Source organism: Spermophilus citellus (assembly GCF_964194105.1).
Source record: "Spermophilus citellus genome assembly, chromosome: 4".
Taxonomy (NCBI): Eukaryota; Metazoa; Chordata; class Mammalia; order Rodentia; family Sciuridae; genus Spermophilus; species Spermophilus citellus.
The window spans coordinates 113865191-113882823 of NC_138185.1; the positions used below are offsets into that span (position 1 = coordinate 113865191).

Here is a 17633-nt window from a genome sequence, read left to right on the forward strand (position 1 = left end):
TTCATTTTTTTGTTCCGCCTTCAAGAAAGGGCTATTTCTGTCCCATTTCTGAAGGGTGTGAAACCCAGTTATATGCCATGTGGCCACACATGTACTACAGAAAAAAGTATATATTAGGGAGTTACTGGGTGGGGGAGGGGCAGCAGGGGCGATGGAGAGGAAGCAGTGAAGGAGCAGGTGGAAGTCCTACTAGAAGATCAAGTGCAAACTCCTCAGCAGGACACCTGGAGAAGGCCCTCTGTGATATGGCCTCTACTCCAATGTAGCCTCACCTCTCTCCTCCCCAGTTCCCAGTCTCCCCGAAACTGCCTTCTTCCTCTTCCTCCCCAGGTGACTCCTCAGCCTTTCTGAGGGTCCCCCATCAGGCTTTCTTTGCTGCTTCTGTTGGAGGTCGCTTCTCCCTGCCTTCCAGCTTCTGTGGGACTTCAAAGTGGCAAAGACACTGGCTTTGAGCTCAGTCCTGCAGTGTCCAGCGTAGGGAACATTAAATGTTTGTGGAATGAATCATGGTCGTGGTAAACACAGGGACATGGTCCTTAACAGCTGAAGTTACAGAGCAAGAGAAGATGTGACACGTCTCCCCAGGCTGCCCCCTCACTGCCCAGGAACCACCTGAGGGGATGGCTGCTCACGAGCCACCAGTTCTTCCGGGGTGGATTTTATGGGATTCCCTGCCTCTGAGGGGCATCAGGATGATAAATGAGGTGACATTTATGAAGTGTCACCTCAGATGCAACATGCTATGGGAAGGCCAGTAATTAACTCTAGGGCTGCTGCCTGTATGAGGCATCAGGACGTGGTTCCGGCTGCCACCACTGCCTCTGCTCACGAAGTCCCCCATTCTGCGGTGACACTTGATGTTGGCGCATGCACTAAGCCACAGCAAGGGGGCAAATTTCTTAGAGGTGAGTCTGCTGCAGGAATCTGGAGGATGTGACATGTCCCGTCATGAGATGTACACAGCTGAAGGCACTGGCGGGGGATGTTCAATGGGGGACTCTGGGGCACGTGGCAGCCACTTGGGGCCATGATTAACTCTCTGAGAAGACCGCATGGGGAGGAGTAATGGGGGCAGGCAGGGCTGGTATTAACTGTTTAATTTATTTCTTTATTTTGAAAGCATCTGATAGCAAATAGAAGGATTTTACAAAAGAATTGCCTTAGTACCCATAAAAGAGAATTGTTCCTTCACTTCTACAAAATAATGATGATGATGATGATGACAACGAAGATAATAGAGTAGGACCTACAGTCCGCACATTCAAGAAGGGACAGCAAAATGACTTTCTGCCTAAGAGCTTCATTTTATTTTATCCTCACCCTCAAAACAACTCCCAAAGCACAGTTTCTGCTGGGGAGCTCAGATCCAGGCACAGAAGATGCATCACAGCAAGATCCCAAAGGCCTCGAGGCCCACGTCAGGTGCATGTCTCAGAGGCCCACGTCAGGTGCGTGTCTCAGTTTTGGGGGTTGTTTCTGTTCTCTGGTGATTATCATTTATGTAGTTCAAACGCAAAGAGCACAATTCTCTAAAGCAATGCTTTCAAGGGAAGATATGCAGCTATTGAGCCTTATTCTGTTCAGAACAAACACAAGTGTGTGTGTGCATGTGCGTGCACACGCACACGTGCACACACACACACACACACACGCACACTCGCCAGACCCCTCCCACACCATCTCAACTATCAGAACAGTATTCACACAGTACTTTTCTCTTGTCACAGACTCTGATTCATGAACTCACTTGGCCCTTAAGGCAACACCCTGAGGTAGGCCAGCATGGTATTGTTACCTCTCTGCAAATGAGAGGCACCTACAGTAAGGAGGTTTGGGTAAAGTCGCTCACTGAGTTGCCACATTCTGTTATCGAGTGGCTCCCGACAAATGATTGAAGACAAAAAAATAACAGGGAGCCATTGCTGGCTTGCTTTCTTCCTTCCCCTACCCCTCTCCCAAAGTGCATGTATATTGAATGTCTGTTACAAGTCAGCATCAGGGAGCATCTTCTGTATCTTACTAACTTGTGCAATGAATAGTTAGGACATTTCTTTTCAGTGAGTAACATCAGGGTGACTGACAACCAAGTCAGTGTTTCTTAGAGCCTGTCACCCACATTGAGCAGATCATTTAGAGCCAGTGACTCTGGGCGAGTAAAAGGAAAAGATAGACCTTGTGAATGATAACAAGATTGCGCTGAGAAGGGAATGCTCAGGAGCTTCTGGAGTTTGTGGAGCTGAAACTCAGGGTAGTTCGCAGTCAGGAGGAACTTCAGCCCATCTTTGCCATTGCACAGGTTTGCTCACACTTCACCTGGACCCACCTTTACCCCTCAGAGGGCATCAACAGTAGTCATGACCTTGAAAAGTCTCAAGATATTTACAGAGCCTCCTAGATACACCTGACTGGAGCATCCTAGAGACTGTCCATTTTGCAGTGCTGGGGATTGAACCTAGGACCTCAGCTCGTGCTCGGCAAGCCTTCTACCACTGAGCCATACCCCCAGTACCGCATGCTGGAGACCTTTGTCCATTAATTATGGACCTTGCCTCTCAGTTCTCTCTCTTCAAGAAAATGTAGGACTGGGAGTCCTTGCCCAGTATGCGTGAGACCCTGGGTTTAATCCCCCGCACTATACCCCCCCCCACACACACACAATGTGAGTTTGAAGAGAGAGAATTTGATTGAAGGAAATTCAGGATATCTCTGGGGAAGACACTAACATATTCAATTTAATACTGCCTTCAATGACTAAAGTGACTTCAAACTCTAGAGAGTTAGCTCTTCCAACCAAGCAAATTCCAAATGTGCCTCTCTCTCTCTCTCTCTCTCTCTCTCTCTCTCTCTCTGTGTGTGTGTGTGTGTGTGTGTGTGTGTGTGTGTGTGTGTATTGGGGAGGATGAGAGACCGAAAGGGAGAAATACAAATTAGAATATTCTCAAAATCAGTCCCACCAAACTCACATTTTATTTTAGCAGCTTTCTTGAATTGTCAGTGGTACATTAAGTAAAATACCCTCTTGGCAAATCACCTCCATCTCCCACGTCAGAAATTGTTGATAAGGTTTAAAAGAAAACCAAAGGGTGATTTTGACAACTCTCTCAATCAGGGCTGTTCCCTTCACCTGGAGTTAAAGCCCCTCCCTGTTTTCTATTCCTGGTTAAAACAGGAAAGGGCGGGGTGTGGGGTGGGGGAGAAAAACCAAGGAATCATTTCTGAGTCTTTTGCCTAAGATCAAGTGTTGAAGGAAACCAAAGGACCTGCCTAGATGGTGCTGCTTTACAGACACTTCTGAAAACCCTGAACTGAAGAATGGAGAGTGGCATAGAGTCAAAAGGGCAAGACAATGACCTGAAAAACTAAGAAAGACTGTCAGCTTTGAAAGGGGCCATATGGACTATCCAAGACAAATGTTGCATGTAACAGGAGAGAGAAAGGGGCTTCGAAGTCCTGCAGAGAGACTGCAGGGGCGCCTGGCAGCTTGGACTCCTGGTGAGTGCTCTCCACTGCCCCCTGCCTCTTTCAGTGGGTAAAGCGTGGGGCACTGCAGAAGGTGCTCAGGATTTGAATCAGCTAGTGGCACAGAGGTGGAGAGAAGGAAGGGATTTCAAAATTGAAGGTTAATTTAGAAGGCTGCCTATGAAAAGGATACATTTTACCAATTCAGCCATTTTTTTAAGTGAAATTACTGTTCTCACTTATTTAAAGTTTGCCATATGGCAGTCACGTGTCAGGGTAACCGGATGCTATTTATTACCACACAGTCACTATCTAAGACAGATATCATCATTCCCATTTCCCTCCACACAGCAGGAAGTAGCAAAACTTGGGTTCAAATTCAAATGCTACAAGTGCAATGGAATCTGCACCTGTACCTGCCATCGATGGCCATAAAATGGTCAATCCGGGTCAGATAAGATCATCCACAGGTGATGCTAAATTTTCATTATTAAACTTATGAAAAAAATGGTACAGTGGCCATTCTTGTTGGCTGCCCAGGATCTATGTCTCCTATTTCAGAGTAATGATACCCCAAACTCCCTTTCAGGGACTTCCCCTCCTCCATTCTTTGCTATGTAAGATTGATGGAGAAAGATTCTGCCCTTACCTCCAAGGTGGGCCCCTGACCAGCAATGCTGTGCCTTGATCACAAGGTCAGCTGTGGATAGACACATGATTCAGTGAGGCCAATCAAGTGTTAGTGTTTATTGGGGCCCTCTCAAAGAAGCTTCATGCTCTTCTGGGAATGCTACCAAGTGAGATGTTCTCTCTTCCTAGTGCCTTGACCAAGGACAAACTCCAGGAGCTACTGGCAGCTGTCTTGTCACTCTGAGGATAGCCACCTTTAGAATGGAGGCAACTATATGCACAGTGCAGAGCAGAGAGGGAAAATATCCGGATCCATGGGGATGTCACTGAGCCACTGTGTTAAGCTTTGTCTGAAGTCAGAACAATCTTTGGGTTTTTAGATAGCTGAGATCATAATTTCTCCTTATTTATACAGCCATTTTGAGTTGGGTTTTCTGTTCCTTGAAGCTTCAGCATTTTGAACAGATACAAACAGGTGGACCATATGGTGTCCCCATAATCGATGATGGACATTTGAGGCCTGAAAATGCTCTGAACACCCCACTGTCGTTCTGCAATCAGTGGTGAAGTTTCCACTGATCCCTTTCCATGAAGTTCATTAGAAATCGTCCCTCTTTAGAGTGCCAAAAATATGCTGAGAGGATGAAGAAAAAAACTGAAGATGTCTGCAGCAAGCCATAAACTACTTCCCACACCTACTTAAAGTTTAAGGACTGCTTTAATACTCCATGTTTAATTGTTAATTGAGAATTTAAAAATCAAAAATGCCAAGTTTGCCTTCGATGAGATGGAAAATTATGCTGCTGTAGAAGGTAACATAATGTAAAACAGCCAACATTACCAAGGCACACAAATGTTTTTGGTATGTAAAATTGCTTTGTAAAATATTTGCTCCATCTGCTGAAAGCGGCAAAGACAATTTTCCCTTGATAGCTAATGGCCCATTTCGGCTGGGTGGCAAGTGATTCGCTGCGGTGGCGGCTCTCATTAAACAGAATGGTGAAAATGCGGTATATAATTCCATACTTATGTAGCATTATCCACTCGCTGCTTCTCGAGGAGTCTGTCCCTCATTATCGAGGCCTCCACCTTGCACCGACACGCGGGCCTGGCAGTCGATTTCACTCGAGAAGCTTTTTGTCCAACTGAGGCACATATGTTGCGCTTCCATTGCAAAGCTCTGCGCAGCCGCTCCGCGCCGACCCAGACGCCGGAAAGGCTCGTTCCCCTTCAACTTTGCAGCGGTTTCTCTTCCCCCCTCTCCGCAGGCGGCCGGGGCGTTCTTCCTGGGCTCACTCTGTCGCGCTGCATGCTGGGGGTTTCAATAGATAAAGATTAAGCACTTCTTGAAATTCTTAATTGAACTTTGCACATACACGAACGCTGGGGAAAATTCCCCACCCCGGGACAGAACTGCCCTCGTAAAGGGCTGACAAACATCGTCCTTGGCGCTCGGTGTGTCTGAGATCTCTCCCTTTCAGGGAGTTGTTTCCACTACGCCCCGAATTACTCCAACATCTGCTAGAGGAACAGTTTGAAATAAATACAGTGATCCAGGGTGGCTTAAAGAGAGAAGAATATGCTCATGTTTGGGGAATGATATTAGAAAGTAGTTACAGCAGCAAGGGGCTGGTGTTTCACACATTTTCTTTCTTTTTTTTTAACGTGGGAAAACGATTTCTGAGGAAATTATATTGAAAAATAAGAGCAACATCGACGACGTCCATATGACCATTTCACAGATGATGCCATATTTTTAAAGTGGAGACTATGCAGATTGAAAATCAACCGTTAAGTGGAAGTAGCCTGTAATCACTACGATTGGTAATGGGTTTCTTCCTTTCCAGGTAGAGAAATGCTGGTTGAGAAAATTGCATATGCTGATGAAAGCTCTTTAATTGAAAATTAAAAACAAAAGAAAACACATGTGCCCTTTGGACTTGATTTTTTTTTTTTTCTGTTCAAGTAGTGGGGGAGAGGAGTGGGTCTGTGCCATGAAATGAGAGGCCATCAGGAGATTTCATATTTTAATTTTGTACAAAAGGATCGGGCAGCAGCTCCGTTTCTTAATCACAGCCAGGGGCTGGACCTTCTTTGATCTTTCCACACCTACAGATGCATGTACTTGAGGCAGATGTAGCAGCATTATATAGCGATTGTTTTCTTTCTCCAGACCACGCCAGCATAATAAATCAGTGAATTCCAAAGTGGGGTTTTTGCTGGAACTGGCACAGTGACAAGAAGTCTGAGTCTTCTCAAGGGCATCCCTTGCTCAGCCAGGGGGCACTGAGGACAGACGACCAGAAGCAAATGGCGCAGCCGCCGTTAGAGCAGAGTAAAACTCATCCTGAATCCGTTCCAGATACCCACGCCGGCTCTGTGGTTTTCAGCAGAGCAGACATTTCCCAAAGAACTCCAACGGGGACTTCCTGGATGTGAACACACTAACCAATTCTCGTTCCTCTCATCTTTTGCTTTATTCCTTCCTTCCACGCTGTTATTGCGAAAAACTGGCAGTTAAATTCAATTGATTCAAAATATTCGGGATCCATATGGCCGCCAACCCTGGAGCTGAAGCCGCGATAGCGCCTCACTGCTGTTTCCAAGCATTTGCCTCTCCTCCAGTCCCCAGATGGCGGGAGTAACATTTAAACCTCCTTTTCTCTGCCTTGTACAATAGACCTTGGCACCATTTCAACTGTTTACTCCGGTAATTAACAGCTCTGATACCACAACAATTACAACTCCTACACTCTCACCACAATAATGCTATGAATTAGTGAGAGCTAATGGCTGGAAGGTAGAGTGTTTCCAGACTGTGAGATCTGTGCATTTTTAGAATAAAATAAAAGGTACAAACAGCTAGCTTGCAGTAGACAATGATTACCTAGTAATTAGTTTACACAAAGCTTCCTATTTAATGGCAAAACGCTGTAATTAACGTGTGACAGAAAATCAAAGGGTACTTTGTAAGCATATGAAAAATTAACACTGCAGGCCCATAGCTTTATGTACTGATTAGAAGCATATTAAATCAATAGGACACACAAACCAACAGCTTGTCGAGCTGACTATTATAGGTCCTCGGAAGGGGTACCCTGGCTTTCATTTCACTTGGGGAGGCAATTTTCCTTCTCCTGTCATCGTCCTCGGGCACAGAGAAGCACCTCAGACTCAACCCTGGCAGCGTCATGAAAATAACCATTGAACTGGAAGAACACATTCTAAGTCATTCTCAGAGATAAGGAAAAATATGTAAATGATTAAGACTTTCCAATGACGGTGGTGACGTGCTGCTACACTAATTAGAAAAGACATCAACTGGAACCAGAAAATGAAGCAACCAGACTCCATCTTTTGGTCTGAATAATTTCTACTCTGTCAAGCCTCTTTATTCAACCCATTAGGAAGTTCGAACACATGGTATTGTTTTCTATTTTAAAATGATATCAAGGTTTATTCTTTTCAAAAGCCTAATCTGGGACAATCGTATAATAGGAACCACCGACTCTACATTCTGATCTTTAATACCACAGCCCTCTACTGTGAGAGCTGATTATCACAACATTCAAGAAGCCGATGGGATCCTAAAGGATCTACCAACTAAAGAAAGATTAAATTGTTTGTAACTGCTCAATATTGCTTGAGTTTGTTATAATGAAAATTTCTATTATTAGTATAATAAAAGCAATACTTGAACTCTCATGTGCGAAGTCCATTGCTTGCCAGGACAGGATTATCTCATTTGTCTGGTTGTCTTCACCTCCCCACGAGGCAAGTGCTCATATTACCCCTGTTTACAGATAGGAGTGGAGACCTGGGGGCTGCAGTGATCTGCCTGTGTGTCTCTGCCTAGCAAGCAAGGGACTGTAACCTAGGCGTGCTTGGGCATGGAATCTCATGAAGATGACCAGCTCTTGGTGGCTCTGAATGTTTACTGAATTGTTGAGGGTTCGACTCTCTGACTAGCCTCTTCCAGCACTCATTCTGCTTAAAAGGGAGTGCACCATGTCAACCTCAAACAGGAAACTAAAAAATAAAATAAAATCCTCAAAAACAAAAACAACAAACAAACAAACAAAAACCAAACAAAATATTTGGTTCCTCATAGGAAAAAACAGGTTTTAAACAGGGTTTAAAATGCTCATCGTAGTTTTAATGCTACCCCGGATTGTAAAGGTAGGCTGCTCAAAGCTTTTCAAGAATTGACAAGCTCATATGTTCATGACAGTGTATTAAGTTGAGAAAGGCACTGAAAACTGTCACCCCATGAATAGCCCAAAGGTGAGGTGTACAACTCCCTCTCCTCATTCATACATATAAATGAGTACTTGAGGCAGTTGATTGCAAGATCCAGAATCCCAGGGCCTCCCTGGCAGGCTCCCCCTCTGCAGCTAAGTGTGTATTGATTTCCCTCCTCACCTCCCAGTTCACCACCTTGAGGAAAAAGGAAGAAATTGGAGAGCAGTGGCTGTGTTCTAGGGACATCTGTATTTTCTCCAAGTCTCTGTGGAAAGCAGAAAACCTGCCATAACGGCAGCACGTGGTTCGGGTCACAAAGGCAAGGACCTATCCTATGGGGAATACTTCTCTGGAGGCTCCCAAACAAGAGGGTCTCTTCTAAATGTTTTGACTGGGTGTGGCAAGAGCATTGGGCTGGGAGTTAGATGTGGGTCCCCAGCCAGGCACAATCACTTGTCAGCCATATGAAACTGGGCAAGCCATTGGCTTCCTGGGCATGTGTCTCCCCCTGAAAAAAAGGTGATACCTTCCTCGTCAAATTGGTGTGAGAATAAATGAGTAAAAACCTCAGGGTCTTCCTGAGTTTGAATGAAATAATTCTTGTACCGTGCTCAGCACAGTGCCCGGCACCCAGGAATCGCAGGTATTCATTATTAATACTGAACAAAAGAAAAACCTCAAGACCGGAACAGTGTTCATGGCTGTTACAATGCGCACTCCTCCAGGTAGGCTAGGCAACTACCAAATACACAAAGATAGTTTAGAAGTCAATATTTTTTAGGATCTAAAAATAAACATAAAAATAAATGAAAATCATTTATTTATAGCTTAATGATTAGGAAAAGTGGTGCTCTAGGTTTTTTTAAGCCTAAAAACCTAGATTTTATTAACATCAGATGTTATGTTTCTGATATAAAATACAAATATTATTAAATATAATGATAAAAGAATATCCCTTTCGAGTAATGAAATAATAGTGACTATAAAGTACATTTTAATATCTAAAATAAAAGGGCAATCCAGTGCTGGTAAGGCTGTGGTAATGCTAGTATGCTTATTCACTACTTGCTTTGGAAATTTGTACCATCATCTTGGAAATATGGCAGCACATAACGAAAGTGGTAAAGAGTTCTCCTCATAATAAAGCAGGCTACTTGTGGGTCTCTAGGGAGGCAATTCAACTTAAGCAAAAGAGGTACACATCAAAACTAAGAGTGAAAACAAACAAAACTTTTCTTCTTCTACCAAAATATTAAAAAATGCTATAAATAACCTAAGTTTTCAATTAAATGAATTGTTTTATATATTAGAATTCATCTATATAAAGGAATGTTATACAGCCATTAATTGTAATGACTATGTATAAACATGTAGAATGGTTACAATCTGATGTTTAATTAGCATATGTTCTATTATTGTTACTATGAAAGATTCTGCACATTTGGAATCTGGTACACAAAAATGAAGACTATGTTTGGGAAAAGTGATTGTGCACTTATTTGGTTAAATATTTTTTAATCTTGTTATTTTGTCTTTTAACTTTTCTAAAAATTACATGGTTATGAGGCAATGGTTCTTTGAGATCACCCAATAAATGCCTAAATTCCACAGGTCGCCTTGCCCAGCCAACCTACAATGACTCCTCTGACTCAGTTACAAGGCCATTCTGAGTGGACGGAGGTCTCCACACAGAGATGCAGATGAGTGAGTTCTAAGGCATAAGGGGTTATTGGTTCTCTACTCAAAAACAGTGGATTTTGCTTGCTGACAGTTCTATATAAAGATGAAACAACCGCTGTGGCTTATTCTACCTTTTTTTTCAGTTTGGGCTGTCTTGAATTAATTCCCCCCTCTTTGGTGACCTCCAAAGTAATACCCAGCGCCCAACAAAGTAAACCAAAACTACTGTACAAGTCAAGGTAAAGCTGCTCTTGCAAAAGGCTGACATAGCAATATTTAATAGCAGCATCCAAGAGCCAGTTCAATTTCCTTTTTCTTGTTAAGTGGTGAAATAGTGAAGCCATGAAGTCCATATCCCAGACTCTGTGGCAGAACTAAGGTAAAGAAGTAAACTGGCTTAGTTCTTTATTCAAAGGAACTGTTCATAAGATCTTTTACAGAGCAATGTCACCAGAAGATCCCTGCCACCAAGCCAATATCCCAGAATTGAGAGGGGGAAGATTTACTCTTAAAAAAAAAAAAAAAAAAGGAAAAAAAATAGAAAAGAAAAAAGCTACAAGAAGGAGAAGTAGCACAGTAAGTGTACCTAGGTCTTCCTAGGCTGTCTTAGGTAAGCATACCCAGGAAGGCTTCTGCTCTGCTTAAACCTTTTTTCCTACTAGATGAAAACAAACACTCCCAACTGGTGAGCAGAGGGTTTGGAGTATGCACAAGTTTGGGTTCACTAAACCTTAACAAGCACGGGGCACTTGAGGAATGAGCTTATTGGAATCTGTGAGGGGAGTAGGTTTTGTTAAGTAGTAGGATGAAGAGAACAGGTTCAGCACCAAATTACAAAAAAAAAAAAAAAAAAAAAAAGACTTGGCTTTTTCCTTGTGGCCATGATGCAACATTCTGCTTTCCCCAAATCACCTACATAGCTATACTGATTTGTCTGTGACTATGGTGTTGCAGCATCTATTGACTCCATGACTTTATTTCAAGTCTCAACTGCAACCAGCCAAGTAACTAATTCAAAATTAGAGTAGAAAAAAAATAAGGATTATCTTTATATTAGATACTTGAGTCTACACTGAATCCTGTCTACATCTAAACCCAATATCTGCATAAGATGCAAGGGAATCTCAAAACGGCCCAAACTCCCATAAACAGCACTGTTTTTAATCTGTTGCCTACAACATACCAATGAGAAAAATCATGGTATTGTATCATAAACTGCTATGCAAATGATGCTATTTGTAAGTATTAACATAATTTAGTGCTTACAGTCATATTCTCATTTCTAATAATTCTCCCAGAATGGAGTCTTTCTCTGGACTCTTAGCCTGCAGGATAGTCTTTCATCAAGAAGCTGAAATTTTTAATAACCTGCCAGCATATGTTTTGTATGTGCCAGGCTAGGCTTGATGACACAACGTCTTCATTATCAAAAGAAACAGGTCTACAAACTGTAATAGGACATTAAAACATGCCTGTGCTCATAAAATAATGCTTTGATGTCTAAATGTGCACCATTACAATGGTCTTCTGGAACAAAGGAGAATTCTAATCCTAAATTCTCCATGGCTACACTCAATGGAGAACTGCAGTTCACCCTCACCTTCAGTGCAATTTCACTCTGAAGGTGAAAGAATGTCAATAATCATGTGTGTGTGTGTGTGTGTGTGTGTGTGTGTGTGTGTGTATCTTTAGAACTGCTTTAGTTTTATTTTCACTTTTGGGTACTCACCACATCATGGCTAAGCATTGGCCTAAAACTAAAAAGATTTTTGAGTAATTGTTTTTTTCCTTTTAAGTTTAAAAAAATGATTTAGACAGACTAGTAATTATTCAAGAGTTTCACACTAAATAACATTAACAATGCTGCCAAATGTATTTGGTGACAATTTAAATGTTTAAAAGTATTGAAATTAAATAATGTACAGTGATTCTGCTAAGTACAATTCAGTGAGTGTCAGTATTGTAAATATTTCTTAAAGTCAAGTATTTCAAATTTATCATAGTATAATGTCAAGGAAATTCTTTAAAATTTTTTCTTTTGAAATACTGAGGCCAGCAAACACTCTGCACACTCAATTTTTTAAAAATTGTCAATGGACCTTTATTTAATTGATTAATTTATTTATTTGTGGTGCTGAGAATCGAACCCAGTGCCTCATACATGCTATGCGCGTACTCTGCCACTGAGTCACAATCCCAGTCCCTGTACACTCAATTTTTAAAAATAAAACAGTCATAATTTTCTAAGGTTTAATCTCAACAGTTTTGTTTAAGAAGGAAATTCTATATAATGTGAAATGAAATCCCATTCAAAGAGAACATAAGAGAAACCTCCATGGGCCTCAAAATTAAATACATTTTCCTTGTTTTATTTTTTTCTAGAAGAGTAATTCACTTTGGTATCCTTTAAATAATATGTAAAAAGCTGGCCATGACAGGTACTGCATTTAGTCCATTCCCTGACAGGGGGGGAAAAAGCCCAGAATAGATCATGGGGAGAACCGTTACATTTGTCAAAGGGAACTCTCTCTCCTGACTGTTCTCCAGATTTATCTATCATTTCACTTTCCCAAGAATAATGTGGTTCCCTCGAGTGTGCCCTCCCTTCCCGTCACTTGTGTCTTGATTCATGTCCCTCTGTAGTGGGATGCTCGAAGCAGATACAAATCACTTTTCACGGCCCACTGTTAGGTATACCAGGAGGGAAGGAACCAGTTAAGGGAACCTGTGTCTCACTGTTCCTAATCAGTGATGCTTTAAACAGTAGGGCAGCCAAAATGGAGGGGTAGGATCAAGAGAAGCCAGGGAAGCCTAGATCTCTGTGAGGTAAAAATGGAACAGCTTTTAGAGTGGCGAGTTTAATTTAAATATTAAACCATATAAAACTAATTATTAAACAAATTTGGAACACACCAAGAGGTCATCTTACCAATGTGCATGGAAAATCTTTACATTTTCACTCAGATCCTAAGACCTCTTACCTACTACTCAGGTTTTGCCGGGAGATTTTCTACTGGATCTATTATTTTCTTGGCATCTCGCAGGGATTAGCAATTACATAAATTTTCTTGGATTGTTTTTTAAAAAACATGACTGATGACAGAATGCTATTATACATTAGCTTCCAGGTGACAACCATTTGCTAATAGAATTTCTATCTCATAATAAAATACAGCTAGCTTAATAACGACATTTGATAGAAGCACACGATCAAGACCCTCACAGGGCAAATGGTGAGATGTGTAATGTTCCTGAATAAGATAAGAAAAAAATCACTTCCTAATTACATAATTGATTTGAAAATAGGAATAAAGGCTATCAGAGTCCAAATAAAGGATATTTAAAATAACCTAATGAATCCCTTTCATTTTTTATGCAAGCACAGAGGCACAAGAATGGCCTGTAGATGGGTGACAGAGTTGAGTCTAGAAGAGAGAACTTTCCTCTCCTCTCTGAGCCTTTGCTTGACTCCTAACTGTCCATGGTCACTAGGGTTTAAGCCACCCTGAACACTTACCTGTGCCCACTTCTTGTTCCAGTCTTCAGAGCTGTATCTGTCACTCTCCTTTAACACCCACTTGTAGCAATTTAGATGGGAAGGAATGTCACAAAATGCCATCCCATTTCCTCCAAACTCTGAGTCCATTTTAAAGAGCCAGCGTTGAATTTTCAGGTGATCCGTCACCAGCTGGCTCAGCTGTTCTATCATCTGTGGGGCCAAGACAGGGCATCGATTAGTAGAGCACATTCCCGAGATTCTTCCCACCATATTAACCGGGTGGTGGCACCCTACAAGTGTCTTCTCTTCACATAGTCGGTTCATTTGCTTCTCTTCTACATATTAAGATAGGTTAAAGAATGTTAAGTAATGTATATATGACATGAAAAAACGTAGCCAATTAGACCAAACTTGTCTAAAATCTGGTTGATGAGATATTCCCAAATTATCACTTTGTTGGCTCCCCACCCCCATATTTTTTAATTGGTGTATTACAGTGGTACATAATGGTGAGATCTGTTACGTATTCATACAGGCACACAACATAAGAACATAATTTGGTCAGTATCATTCCCCGGTATTTCCTCTTTTCTTTCTCTCCTTCCTTCCCTTTTTTTCCTCTACTCAGTAGTTTGAAGACTATAATTTTCATGAGGCCACCCCTCCCTTCACACCCAACCTTTCTTTTCCTTTCTCCTGTCTAGCTTCTTTATGAGAGAGAACACACGATCCTTGACCTCCGAGTCTGGCTTATTTTGTTTAACATAAGGGTCTCAAGTTCCATCCATTTTCCTGCTAATGACATAATTTCATTTTTTTATGGCTGAATAAAACTCCATTGTATATATATGTCACATTTTCTTTACCTATTCATCCATTGGTGGACACCTAGGCTTGTTCCATAGTGTGGCTATTGTAAATTGTGCTGCTAAAAACATGGGTATTAATGTTGTTTGGCTTTGAAACGCAAAAGAAAAAAAAAACCCTTAAATATCTGTAATTGAATCTTGGTATTGTTTCCTTTCTTTTTCAGAGAATTATGTGCTTACTTATTGATTCCTCAAATGATTTTTTTTTATAGTTTGAAGACTATAAAGAGTTATAGTCTTGAAAACTTTAACTGTTTGGAGCTTTGCTGAGCTTTTAAATGCCATAACCTATAAAACATTTAATTTTTTCCTCATTATCATACATGAAATGCATTTGTCTGGCTGGCCAAGTTTACTGTCTGCATGATATGAACACATATATTCCAGAACAAGACAGACGAAGGAGAAGAAACACTGAGGGGAGCCTTCCTGGAATATACACTACCCCACATTTTATTGGAAGTATTCCCTCAAGAACTGACCTCAAATACATAGAAGTTTTAGGAATAGAAAAGAATCCCAAGCTTTAAAATCAAAAGGATGATGACAGTAACAATAATACTTAAGATTACTGAACTCTGTTTATACAGGCCTTTGGTTCTGTATAAAGTTCTTCACATGAATTTTCTCATTAAATGCTCACAATGGCCTATAAGGATGGCATCATTGTTCGTTCCATTTTGCATCTGAACAGAGGCTGCTTGATTTAACAACTTGCCCACAATCACACAGCACTGAGTGGCAGAGCAAGGATTCCTCCCAGGCTGCTCTGACTCCAAACCCTAAGCTGGATCCCTCTCCATGGTGCTGCCTACCCCAGTGTGCAGAGGGCGGGAGAAGGGCAAGGTGGAGAAAGTCAGAGGAGGAGCCAGAGAAGCAACTCGGCTTATGGTCAATAAGCCATTTGCAGTGTGTTTGAATCAGACAAAAGTCTATAGCATGACTTCTTAGTTATAAGTAGTACTGTCCTATAAACAGCTCATTAGCTTATGAAATTATTTTTGTCTCATCTTCTCATTAGATTTTCCAATCTCTACTTCCCAGAAGGCAACAAAAGGGCGCTTGGCCTTGTTCTTGGAAACGGCTCCTGCATTGGAACTCTCCACAGCACTTAACCCTTCTCTCTCTTGATGACTTTTCTTCACTCACCAAATGGATTTCAGAAACCTTATTTGAAACTAAAGAGTGTGAAAGGAGTCAAGATGGATAAGTTCTGTTGCAGTCTGGAGCTGTAAGATCAAAATGATTTTGTTTAAAGGCACAATCTGTTCACTTGAATTGTGTCTACGCAGCAAGTGCTATTGGGGAGGGTACTTGACACCGCAGTGTGGAAGAAACAGCAAAATGGCCACACTTGGGGGTCCCTAAAACCTCAAGCAAATATGGGATGTTCAGTCAGATTGGCAATGAAATTGTCTTAGCTCCCTAATTATCAAGTAGAGTCTCTGGATGATTTGGATGTTCAAATGACAAGTCTACGCATACAGTAACGAACACAGCCTAGGAAGCTTTTCTAATGTGTCTTCCAAAATCACACCCCTTGTTCTCTAATGTGTGGAGAGGACAGATTCTACATTTAGTCATACTTTCTTGTATTGTGATCATGCTTGGCAAAAGTGGAAATGGCCATAGTGCCAGATAAAATTCTGTTGCTAGTCTAAGGAAAGGTGTTCTGGCATAGTGTTTCCCCCCCATATATTGGATATATTGTATATTTGGAGCTTTCAACTACTAACAGAATTATTATTTGTTTCTTCCAAATCCTATTATTTGTCGCTTCTAAGAATCCTATAAATGGGCGTCCTTTGATGGATCCCCTACAGTAATGAAAACAATCAATAGTATTGTAAAGACTGCACCACTGAAAAGAATTATGTGCTATCTTTAAGTGAAAATTGAATAGTGCTTTAAAATAGCATTGCCATTTTTGATTATTTAACCAAAGCTGTCGATATTTCATATGAAGCACATGCCAGAAAGGGAACTTGCGTGGTTACTTTATGGACCAAAATAGGAAGTGCTCTCTGTGCACATGCTAGATTTGTTAATAATAATAATAATAATAATAATAATAGTAATAATAATAATAAGTTAACCATAAACTGAATGACTTTATCCTATTTCCAAACATTTGTTATTTTTTGTTTGAGTTTATCTGTTCAAAATATATAATTATTTTTAGTTGTGATTCATTTTATACAGTAAAGAGCAGAAATAGAAAAATGACTGCTGCAAAAATCCAACTAATACTCAGGAATACTTATTAACCTAAGATAAAATAATCACAGCTTTCTTTCACCAGCTTTAAGTTTATGATGCACATTGGTAAAAAGTCAGTGTTACTGATTCATTACCATCTGCAGATTCAAAATACTGAAACGCTCAGATCGATTAGGTAGGGTAGTCACTCTCTGGAAAAATCTCAAAGGAGTACTTCAGTTCTTGATGACTTCAGATGTATGTTTTCCAAACAGAGTAGAACTCAGTTGTAACTTGGTTTATTGTGATACAATCTGTACATACCACAGATGGAATAAGATCCCTCAAATCTGCTGTGCTTATAGAAAGGTTTTTAATCTTATTTCTGAATAATGGTATTCAGGGTTTTACTGCATTAAATGTGATTACATCTTTAACCACAATTAGCATACAAAGCCCTCAAATATGTTAGAGCAAAGACTGCCTGAGTCATCATCAGTGAAGATGAAGCTAAGACTCAGTATAAATATTACACGACGTTTTAAAACCTTGGAGATCATTTCATGTGACATGCATGCATGATCTTGTGTCATTTTAAAGTATAGTTTGCTTGTATTAAGTCTACCAGTCAAAAATTTGACCAGGAAGCAGAGTCAAGCAACCCACCTAGTTATCTTCAAATTCCAGTAGAGGCAAAGACTATGGGAGCCCCAGGGGCCCTCTCCAACACACTTCCACTAAAATTGCTTATGCCATTGCAAGACTGCACTTCCTTCAGGAGTCCACACATTGTCAGAAACATTATAGCAAGACTGAGACACTATAGGGCAATTTAATAAGTTCACCGTGCCTTCAAACTAGTCTCTGCAAAGTATGATCTGTTGAAAGCTTGATTTGGGGGTCAATGGCTATCATGAGCAGGCCACTGAGAGTAGAAAGGAGAAGCCTAAACACTGGCCCTCATAAACTGCCTCATTGTGAAGCATTCCTAGAAGCGGGTAGGAGAGATAATTTGTGACTGGCTCAGAGTGATGGTCAAGAGATGGACTGAAACA

The 17633-nt window shown here is 41.1% G+C and overlaps 1 protein-coding gene across 1 annotated transcript in view; it reads right to left on the reverse strand.

The window, feature by feature from the left end:
- Nucleotides 1–17633, reverse strand: part of IQCH (IQ motif containing H) — a gene marked incomplete at its 3' end in the record, with an annotated part of 211921 nt that overhangs the window by 61640 nt on the left and 132648 nt on the right. The window contains exon 14 of the mRNA XM_081292857.1: nucleotides 13529–13720. Coding sequence (XP_081148983.1) covers nucleotides 13529–13720 — 192 coding nt within the window. The remainder of the gene's footprint in view (nucleotides 1–13528; nucleotides 13721–17633) is intronic.